The 11,486-nt window shown below is 38.8% G+C and overlaps 1 protein-coding gene across 1 annotated transcript in view; it reads left to right on the forward strand.

Annotated features, from left to right (window-relative positions):
- Positions 1 to 8,279: 8,279 nt before the first annotated feature.
- The window catches only part of Mcf2 (MCF.2 cell line derived transforming sequence), a 90,274-nt gene continuing 87,067 nt past the window's right edge, over positions 8,280 to 11,486 (forward strand). The window contains exon 1 of the mRNA XM_055599568.1: positions 8,280 to 8,304. Coding sequence (XP_055455543.1) covers positions 8,280 to 8,304 — 25 coding nt within the window. The remainder of the gene's footprint in view (positions 8,305 to 11,486) is intronic.

Consider the following 11,486-nt stretch of genomic DNA (forward strand, 5'->3'; position numbering starts at 1 on the left):
TTCTTTCTTTCTTTCTTTCTTTCTTTCTTTCTTTCTTTCTTTCTTTCTTTCTTTTTTTCTTTCTTTCTTCCCTCAGTGCTTTTTGGTTTTTTTTGTTTTTCCTTTTCTTTTTTTGGGACAGGGTCTCAGTCTAGCCCAGGTGACCTGGAAATCACTATAGTGCATATTAACTTTGATCTTATGAAAATTCTTCCACCTCAGCCCTTAAGAGTGCTGAAAAGGCACCTGTTAGGACCACTGATGATGATGTACACAACAAATTTTATATGAAAGATATTTATTAGATGGAGATGAAGATAGAGAGAGAAGAGAGCAAGACATGATAGGAGGAAGGGAGGGGACCGCCGGACAGAGAAAGGGGAGAGAGCAGGAGAGTGGCAGAATAACAAAGTGGCAGGTTGATCCTTTTAAGGAACAACTTAACCATGCCTGCCAGGTGTGAGTACCTAGCAGGTGACACATGATGACATCATAGGTTGCTAGGCAACCCAGAAGCAGGCTGCCTAAATACCAACAGCACCACCATGTCTAAGTGTTTTGTTTTTAAGGTGTGTTTTCAGAATTATTCAAAACAAAAAATTCTTTTAATAAAATAGCTTTTCCCTGACAATCATTTTGAAGATGATGCAAACACATTTCTGAAAAAAAAAATGCTTCTTTAACATATATTTTGCATTTAGCCAAGTTTTCTATCATCTGTAAATTTTAAAGATCTGATCAAGTTGTAAAAGAGCTTTAGAACTGGGGGAGTATGAAAAGCTGTGTGTTAGTGCAGGTTTTTACCCTTTTCTAGATTTTAAAGACCTTTCATTTGAATCAGAATGCCTTATTTTTGCATCTCATTGCATTATATGCACACACATAAACATGAGAATATCAGTGCTTACAATGACTACCTTTTCACTTGCAGCCCATGCAAATGTGTCTGGTCTAGGAGAGATTGAAATCTGGTTGGACCACCTTCAAATCCTTTAGAACCTGGAGCAACTGTAAGGGTCCCACCCCAGAGGTAGTCTTCAAGGATTAGGTGCACATACTCAGTGTTAGGCATACAAATACACATAACATAAATAAAATAAATATCGAATAAAGGAATTTTAGACTGTAAAAGTAATGAACTTTCTTTCAAAAGATTATAAACGTTCTTGCTGTGGTTTGGGAAGAATGGAGGCTACCAAGTTGTATCTAGTTTATAATTGCTATTTGAGTGTGATTTTCTTTTTTTAATTTTATTATTATTACTCTTTTTAATTACATTTTATTAACTTTGTATCCCAGCTGTATCTGCTTCCTTATTCCCTCCCAATCCCACCCACCCTCCCTCAGCTCCTCCCTGCCCCTTTCCAAGTCCATGGATTGGGGAGGACCTCCTCCCCTTTCGTCTGGCGAGTGTATTTTTCTTAGTACAAGTGTCACATGCCTTATCTGAAGGATAGCAGACCAGACAGATGATTCTTTGCAACCTTTCTGAAACTATGCTAGATTCTGCTTCAGGGTGACACAGTGAGTAGCACCTGGTGGTTATTTACTAGGAATTTTTTTTTTTGCTTTTCACAACATTTTTTAAAATTTTTTTATATTAATCACAGGTTATTTACTTTGTATCCCAGCTGTAGCTCCCTCCCTCATTCCCTCCCAATCCCACCTTTCCTCCCTCATCTTCCCCCTGCCCCTTACCAAGTCCCCTGTTAGGGGAGGACCTCCTCCCATTTCATCTGACCCTAGCTTATCAGCACTCTTCAGGACTGGCTGTAATGTCCTCTTCTGTAGCCTAGCAAGGCTGCTCCTCCCTCGGGGGGGCGGGGTGTTGAAGAGCTCGCCATTGAGTTCATGTCAGAAATAGTCCCTGTTCCCCTTACTAGACAACACACTTGGATACTGAGCTACCATTGGCTATATCTGGGTAGGGGTTCTAGGATATATTCATACATGGTCCTTGGTTGGAGATACAGTCTCATAAAAGATCCCTGTGCCCTGATATATTTGGTCTTTGTGGAGCTCCTATACTATCCAGGTCATACTAACTCCCCCTTCTTTCATATGATTTCCTGCACTCTGCCCAAGGTTTGGTTATGAGTCTCAGCATCTGCTTTGATACACTCCTAGGTAGAGTCTTTCAGAGGCCCTCTGTGGTAGGCTCCTGTCCTGTTACTTGTTTTCTCCTACTTCCAATGTCCATCCCATCAGTGGACTTGAAAAGGGGCAGGCTACAGCTGGGATACAAAGTTAATAAACTGTAACTAATGTTAAAAAAAAATAAAAATTTAATTAAAGAAAGAAAACTGCAAATAGTGAGACTACAAGACTGGTTGTCTCTACCTTACAAGGCAGCCATTTTGCCTATAAATAGTTTGGATATTTTGAACAAAGTATGTCTGAACAACACTTTTTCTGTTGGCCTTTTTTTTTTCTGAAGGAAAAACTCAACCAGACAACCAAAAAAAAAAAAAAAAAACAAAAAAAAAAAAAAAAAACCCCCAAACAAACAAACAAACAAAAAACAAAGAATTCTATGCTATGGGGAGCATTGCACACATAGCCAGTACCCACGGAGTTGTGTCTTAGGAAATATGGCAATGCGTTTAATTTTCCAAGTTTTGGTAAATTTATTTGATTCTTTACTTTTTTCTAGAACATTTATTCAAAGTGGCCTAGGATAGTATTTGGCCTATAGTGCTTCTCAATTAATATATATTTTTTATTTTTTTAACTTTTATTAATTACACTTTATTCATTTTGTATCCCCCCCATAAGCCCCCCTATAAGCCCCTCCCTCCTCCCCTCCCAGCCCCACCCTCCCCCCCTTTCTGCATGCATGCCCCTCCCCAAGTCCACTGATAGGGGAGGGTCTCCTCTCCTTTCTGATCTTAGTCTATCAGTTCTCATCAAAAGTGGCTGCATTGTCCTCTACTGTGGCCTGGTAAGGCTGCTAAAGACCAAAAAAAGTTAGGTGCAGTAGCACACACCTTTAATTCCAGCACTTGGGAGGCCAGCCTGGGGTACAGAGTGAGTTCCAGGTCAGCCAGGGCTACACAAAGAAACCATGTCTCAAAAAACAACAACAAAAAGAACAACAACGCCCACCCCAATGAATAAGAAAGTAAGAAAGAGAGAGAGAAAGAAAGTGAGAGAGAGAGGAGAGAGAGAGAAAGAAAGAAATCTCACTGTGTTGGCACACACCTGTCATTCCAACATTTGGGAGGTAGAATCAGGAAGATAAGGCATTTAAGTCCAGCCTGGACTACATAATGAGTTTGAGACTAGCCTAGGCTATGGAAAACCCTGTCTTAAATTAGAATGATTATAAAGTACATCTTTATGACATTTAACAACTATGGTATAACTAGGTGATACACATTCTGAATTTCTGCAAGTGATACATTAAAGCACTTAAATTTTTGAACTCTTAAACTTATTTCCTTATTTGAGATAAAAGAAATAATGATTATTTGTAAATTTATGATGAAGAAAATAGGAGCTGGAAAAATGGCACAGTGGTTAAGAACCCTTACTGCTCTTATAGAGGACTAGGTTCATTTCAGTTCCTAGTACTCATATGGTAGTTCATAAGCAGCTATAAGTCTGGTTATAGGGGATCTGTTGCCCTTTTCGGGCTTCTGCATGTACTATATTCACATAGTGCACATACATACAAGCAGGCAAAATAGTCATGCACACACACACACATACACACACACACACATACAAAAAAACAAACAACCTAACAGCTTGATGCTTATCATAAGTGAATGAAGTGCAGGAGATTTTCTCTTCTTTGGTTTTCAGCTTTTGTTTGATTGTTTGATTTGATACATATCAGATTTTTCAGCAGATTTACTATTTTTCATCATATGTATCTGTATGTGGGTATGTGTATGCTCATAAGGCCTTAGAGGCTTTAGTTCCCTTGGAGATGGAGTTACAGGCACTTGGGAGATGGGAACTAAACTGAAGTCATTTGCCAGAATGCTACATGCTCTTAACCACTGAGCCATTTCTCCAGCTCTCAACTAGCCCTTTTAGGGTTTGCTGTATATATCAAGTAAGGGGAATGCATACCTTTTATTTATCTGTTATAGAGCAGCTTGGTCAGCTTCCTGAAAAGCTGTAATGTGAGTTTGATTTAAAAAATTGGGGAGAGGGTTGAGAGCGTAGGTCTTAATGCGACCAGGGGCGGCCTCAAATTTGATGTACTCAAGTATGATCTCAAGTGTTTTCTATACTCCTGCATCCTCCTGAGTAATTTCTAGGTGCAATGACAAATGTATGACAAGATACATACATACATTATCTGTTGCTGGGATGAATCCCAGGGCTTCAAGCTACTAATGAAACTGCATCTCCAACCTTTTTACTTCTTATACTTTGAAATTTAAGAGTTTAAGGAGTTTGCAAGAGAAATATGAATCATACTCATTTTCACATTTGTATCACAGGAGGAAATCTGTAGAGGAATGCCTCTATCTTCTGATGCTGTTTGTTTTAAGACAGGGTCTCCCTATTCAACATTAGCTGTCCTAGAACTCACTATGAAGACCAGGCTGGCTTTGAACTCAGAGACCCACCTGTCTCTACCTCCCAAGTGCTAGGATTATAGTCCTGTGCTACCACACCTGTTTCCAATGTTCTTTTATTCAAATGCTAGGCCATTACTAGTTTTGGAAGTATGTGAGGACAGAGAAAAATCCAGTCTCTTATTCTGTGATCCTTCTACCATATCTCCATGTCTAAAAATGTCAATGTGTGACACATTTATAACTGTTATAAGCATTATTTTAGATTTGAGGCACTGTGTGATGAAGAAATTATTTTCTTTTTTTTTACATTGACAATATTTATTGTTGATTTATTACATATTCATCTCTAAAACATGTTTAACTTGTAGACACAGAATACACATGTATATGTATATTTTAAATCTATATATTAAACTCTGAATCAGCATTCTTTTTTTTTATTTTTAGTTACAATTTGTTAACTCTGTGTCCCGGCTGTATCCCGCTCCCTCATTCCCTCCCCCTCCCCAACTCCCTCCCTGGTCTCCTTCCTGCCCCTTTCCAAGTCCACTGATAGGGGAGGACCTCCTCCCCTTTCATTTGACCCTGTTTTATCAGGTATCTTCAAGGCTGGCTGCAAAGTCCTCTGTGGCCTAACAGGATTGCTCCTCCCCTGGGGGGGGGGGAGGTCAAAGAGCCTGCCCTTGAGATCCTGTTAGAAATAGTCCTTGTTCCCCTTACTTTGGAAAACTACTTGGTTACTGAGCTACCATGGGCCACATCCGAGCGGAAGTTCTAGGTTATATCTATAGATGGTCCTTGGTTGAGTGTCAGTCTCAGAAAAGGCCCTGTGCCTGGATATATTTGGTACTTGTAGAGCTCCTATCCTTTCCATATCATACTAACTCCCCTTCTTTCATAAGATTCCCTGCACTCTGCCGAGGGTTTGGTTATGAGTCTTAGTGTCTGCTTTGAAACACTGCTAGGTAGAGTCTTTCAGATGCCTTTTGCGGTAGACTCCTATCATACATTCAATGCACATCCCATTTGTCTTTCTAAATGAAGATTGATCATCTTCACCCATGTCCACTTACTTGATTATCTTCTTTAGGTGTGTAGATTTCATTATGTTTATCATATCTTGTAGGTCTATATAAGTGAGTATATACTAAGTTTGTCTTTCTCCTTCTGGGATACTTCACTCAGAATGATCTTTTCCAGATCCCACCATTTGCCAGCAAATTTCATGATTTCCTCCCTTTTGATTGCTGAGTAGTATTCCATTGTGTAAAAATACCACAATTTCTGTATCCATTCCTCTGTTGATGGACATCTGGGTTTTTTCCAAGTTCTGGCTATTACAAATAAAGCTGCTACAAACATGGTTGAACAAATGTCCTTGTTGTGTACTTGAGCAAATTTTGGGTATATACCTAGGAGTAGTATACCTGGGTCTTGAGATAGCACTACTCCTAATTGTCTGAGAAAGCGCCAGATTGACTTCCAAAGTGGTTGTACCAGTTTACATTCCCACCAGCAATGGAGGAGGGTTCCTTTTTCTCCACAACCTCTCCAGCATGTGTTGTCACTTGAGTTTTTCATCTTGGCCATTCTGATGGGTGTAAGGTGATATCTCAGGGTTGTTTTGATTTGCATTTCCCTAATGGCTAATGAGGTTGAGCATTTCTTTAAGTGTTTCTCTGCCATTTGATGTTCTTCTTTCGAGAATTCTCTGTTTAGCTCCATTCCCCATTTTTTAATGGGATTACTTGGTTTGTTGCTTTTCTGCTTCTTTAGTTCTTTATATATACTGGATATTAGCCTTCTGTCAGATAAAGGGTTGGTGAAGATTCTTTCCCAATCTGTAGGCAGTCATTTTGTTTTGATGACTGTGTCTTTTGCTTTACAGAAGCTTTTCAGTTTCATGAGGTCCCATTTATTGATTGTTGCTCTTAGAGCCTGTGCTGTTGATGTTCTGTTCAGGAAGTTGTCTACTGTGCCAATTAGTTCTAGGCTGTTCCCCACTTTTTTTTCCAACTGATTTAGAGTATCTGGTTTTATGTTGAGGTCCTTGATCCACTTTTACTTTATGTTGAGGTCCTTGATCCACTTTTACTTTAGCAGGGTGATAAATATGGATCTATTTTCATTTTTCTGCATGTAGACATCCAGTTGGACCAGCACCATTTGTTGAATATACTGTCTTTTTTCCATTGAATGGATTTGGCTTCTTTGTCAAATACCGAGTATTCATAGGTGTGTGGGTTTATTTAAGAAATTATTTTCAAATATGCTAATGTATACACTTTGGCTTGGGACATGCAAAGAATCTAAACGTATGTAAATATATGTGTATGTGTATGTACATATATATTAATTACAAGACAATTTTAAAGATTAATTTTTATGTTCTGGATAAAGGTTATTACATGTTTATACATTTACTTTATGCACTGTGCCTGTGTGGAGGTCAGAAGACTTAGAGGAGTCAGTTTTCTCTTTCTACCATCTGGGTCTCAGGGACCAAACTCAGGATGTCAGGCTCACCATTAGGCCATTTTGTGGGCTCCCAAGTCATGTATTTTTAATGACTTGTATTTATGAAAATACCAGTTAACTACTCTATGTTTCCAATTGAGCATGTCACTTGATAAGGTATGATATTCTGCAGCTTCGTCTTAATATTTTTGAGGAGGCTTGTTATTGATAAAGCACTTCTATATGAGACAATTTCAGGAGCACTGGGAAGGGTGTGCCATCAGCCTGACACCATAAAATATGAGGACTTTAAAAGTTCTTTGTATCAGATAGCAAGTGAAAAATATCACTTCAATAAGAGATGTGAAACCACAGGCATTAAAACAGCAGTCCAAAATATCCTAGCTCAATGACCTATTTTCTTTTAAAAAGTTATCCTTGTTCATGGACTAGAGGTAGATAATAGACTTTTAGTTTTGGTCCCTGTAGTGTTGGGTAGATTTGAACATTGCAAGCTATCATTTAGGATCTAGGGCAACTGAAAACATGAAATAATTCAGGGACAGTGACTTAAAACAGCACTGTTTATTAGGTATTTACTATATGCGAGCTGTTTTACATTTCAACAACACTTTGCTAGGTAGGTATTATGATGCCCAGGTTACCGATGAGGAAACTTAGCTTCAGTGAGTCTATCTCACTGAAGTTTGTCATGTCCAAGTTTGTATAGCCTATGAAGTGCAGTAAACTTATTTGAATCCATGTGTTTCTAATTCAGAAACATGTGATGAACCACTGTACAATAAATCTTATTAACTTAAGGATAATACCTAGCATGGGATACTTTAAGAATCCAAATTTTTTTATAGGAACTCTAAGTATGCTTTGTAATTGCTGATAAAGTTCTTTGAAATCAAAGTCACACAATGAGAAGTGGAAGACAGTGTGTGTCTGACTACACATTAAAGAAACCACGGCTGTTTGTACCTTGTTCTTAGTTTTCTGGTGACTGACTATTTTCTGTTCTAGACATAGATTTTGAAATGCGAGTCATTGGTTCTATGACACCCAGTGATGTCATAAAGAGCATAGACACATTTCCCTGTAGCCAAGGGTAGAAAGAGGAGATGATGGCTGGTGTGTCTATTTATATATATAAATCTGTTAAGGGCCCCAGAGTTCTTTTGGGCAGAGTTAGGATTTCTGTATGATTCTAACTACACTTTAACATCGCTGTTGTTTCTTTTCTTGTTTGTCATAGGAACTGGCCTGTTCCTCCAGTTAAAGGACAACAATCATTTCTTAATGAAAGACATTGCCTTCCTGTCTGGTAAGCAAACGTTATTATGAATTTAAGGGTAGATGAATAAATATATGAACTGGTCGGCAGAATTCATTTGAAACTTATATAAATAGCTTGCTAACCATATCCATATATAAACACATCCATATATAAACACACATACATTTGTTTGTAAAATGTTTCAATAATCATTTATATGTTATAGATCTAGTTACAAAACAAAAGGACACTCCAAATAATTAAGGACTTTTAGATAGTTTTAAACATGTAATTAAGACCAACCTTACTACTCTTGTACATTTGACTTTTAGACTAAGTCTTTAGACACCCACGGTGGGGGAATATGTGTCTTAGAAGGGTGTGGTCTAGATTTATTTATTTATTTATCTATCTATCCATCTATCTATTTATTTCCTTTTATTCATTCATTCATTCATTCATTCATTCATTCATAGACAGAGTCTCATTATGTAGCCTTGGCTCATCTGGAACATGCTCTATAAACAAGGCTGACCTCAAGCTCATAGAGAACCATTTGCCTCTGCCTCCCAATGTCTGAGATTAAAGGTTCATTCTATCACACCCAGCCCCTTTTCTTTTTATACTTACTATTTTTATGTGTATGGGTGTTTTTGTCTACATGTATGTGTATGTACCACGTGCATGAGATGTTTGCAGAACAGGGCATAAGATCCCCTGGAACTGGTTTTGAGCTGTTCAGGGTCTTCTGCAAGAGCTGCTCATGCTCTTAACTGCTGAGCCATCTCTCCAGGCCCTAATCTTTTTTTCTTAATAATGGTGCCCTAACCTAAAGCATAAAAATTGGGTGATGTTGGAACTGAGTTCAGTCCTCACCTAGTCCTGAAAAAAAAGAAAGAAAAGATAAGAATTGAATTATGCATAAAACAAGGGAAGACAGATTAACTCTGGTACTGTGTGCAATCCTGAAGTGCCCTAGAACACACACACACACACACACACACACACACACACACACACACACACACGTGCGCACTGAATTTAGTAGTTTCTGTCTGGGGTATATCACCAATGGATAGAGGACATAACTATTCTGTCATAGTAAATTTAGCTGTGTGTTGCTTTTTTCATTTTTATTAATTAATGTAATCTACATCTCAGTCATAGGCTGCTCCTTCCTCTCCTTCCAGTCTCACCCTCTCTCCCGCATCCCCTCTCCCCAGCTCATATCTATTCACATGTGGACTGAGTTCATCTTCCTCCCCTGTGGCCTTGTAAGGAAGTCCCATCAGGGGAAGTGATGAAAAAGCAGACAACATAGTCCATGTCAGAGATATCTCCCCTAACTAGTGGGCCCATATGAAGCCTAAGACATCCAATGGCTACTTATGAGTAGGTTTGCTTTTAAGATTGTCACTGTTGGGGCTAGAGAAATGGCTCACCAATGGTTAGGAGCACTGGCTGCTCTTTCCAGAGGACCTGAGTTCAGTTCCCCAACATCCACATGGCAACTCACAGCTCTCTGTAACTCCCCAGATTCCAGGGTATCTGACACCCTTACACAGACATACATACAGGCAAACCACAGATACATAAAAAAAGACTGTTGTGTTTCTCAGACAGTGGTAGAAGTCTTGTGTCTTAAGTACTTTTTTGCTTTATTCAAGTGTTCTACCACTAAGCCATCTGTGTTGCCTAAATTGTGTTCTGAAGAGAACCGTCCTTAGAGCTTTTTGCCTCCATCTACACACTTCTCACTTTTCTTTTGTCCACAGCATTTTTGTGTTTTTTTTTATGCTTCTGCTTACACTTTCTTTTGAAAAAAAAAAAAAAGTTTCCAATAGGCAAATACGATTACCACCCCCGTTTAAAATTTAAAGATTTTCTTCGTTCTTTTATTACAGATGTTCTATCTAGCACAGTACATGTAGTAAGTTTAATAGATTAAAATTTAACATATAAGTCAGTCAGGGATAATTGACCCTTAGAGGAGCCATGTATCATTTCCATTGAAAGGTGATGTTTGCTTAAATAGTACTAGTGCTCCCCAGCTTGTTTGGGAAGAGAAAGGGGAAGTGAGGTTAGGGGAGGGAAGGAAGATGATGTCCTAGTTTGCTTTCTATTACTGTGATAACCACCATCACCAAAAGGAACTGAGATGTGATGGCTACTCTTGGTTCAGATCTTTTCCTATAGAGGACCCTTACTGATACAGAAGGTTTGTTTGGCTTACAAGTTTTAATCTCAGTTCATCAGTAAAGGAAGTCATGGTAGTCACTCAAGCAGGAGCAGAGCCAGTAGCCATGGGATAAAGTGCTTACTAACTTACTCTCTAGGGTTTGCTCAGCTTGCTTCCTTAAAAAACCTAGACTACCTGTCTGGGGTGGCACCACTCATATTGGGCTGGAAACACCCCCCCCCCATCAATCATCAATTTAAAAAAAGCCCCGCAGACATGCCCACAGTCCAATCTGATGAATTCATTTTCTCATTTGAGGGTTCCCCTTTCCCAGGTTTTTCTTGTTGTGTCAAGTTGACCAAAAGTAACCAGCACAGAAGGAGAAGGGGAGAGAGATTATGTTCTGTCAAATGTTGAGGGCTGGGTGGTGAAATTTCTATCATCAGTTTTATTTTGTATGTTTTGTAACTCTGATATTAGTGCATAAGCATGTAAGGTTGTGTCTCTTTGATAGGTTGGCACTTTAAACATTATCTAATGAACTTGAAAAGTACGAATTTTGCTTTTAAAAAATTATGTTTCTGCTTGTGCAAATGAGTGCAGGTGCCTGCAGAGGCCAAAGAGGGTGTAGGAACCTTTGGAACTGAAGTTACAGGTGCTTGTGAGCCACCTGACATGTGTGCTTGGAACTGAACTTGGTCAGTCCCTCTGCAAGAGCACTGTCAACTGTGAAACCATTTCTCCAGTCCCTCAAATGTACTTTGCTAAAGAAAATATTTTAGACTTACTTTTATGTATGAATATTTTGTGTGCATGTATGTTCACCATATGCATGCCTGGTGTCTGTGGAGTGAAGAAGAGGATGTCAACTCCCCTGGAATTGGAGTTTCAGATGATTGTGAGATGACACAGTGTACGTGCTGGGATTTGAATCTGGGTCCTCTGCAAGAGCACCGAGTGCTGTTAACTGCTGAGCCATCTCTCCAGACACTGATTTTTTCTTTTTTCTTTCTTTCTTTCTTTCTTTCTTTCTTTCTTTCTTTCTTTCTTT

The sequence above is a fragment of the Psammomys obesus genome, unplaced genomic scaffold (genome assembly GCF_907164565.1).
Source record: "Psammomys obesus unplaced genomic scaffold, mPsaObe1.curated_primary_1811, whole genome shotgun sequence".
Lineage (NCBI taxonomy): Eukaryota > Metazoa > Chordata > Mammalia > Rodentia > Muridae > Psammomys > Psammomys obesus.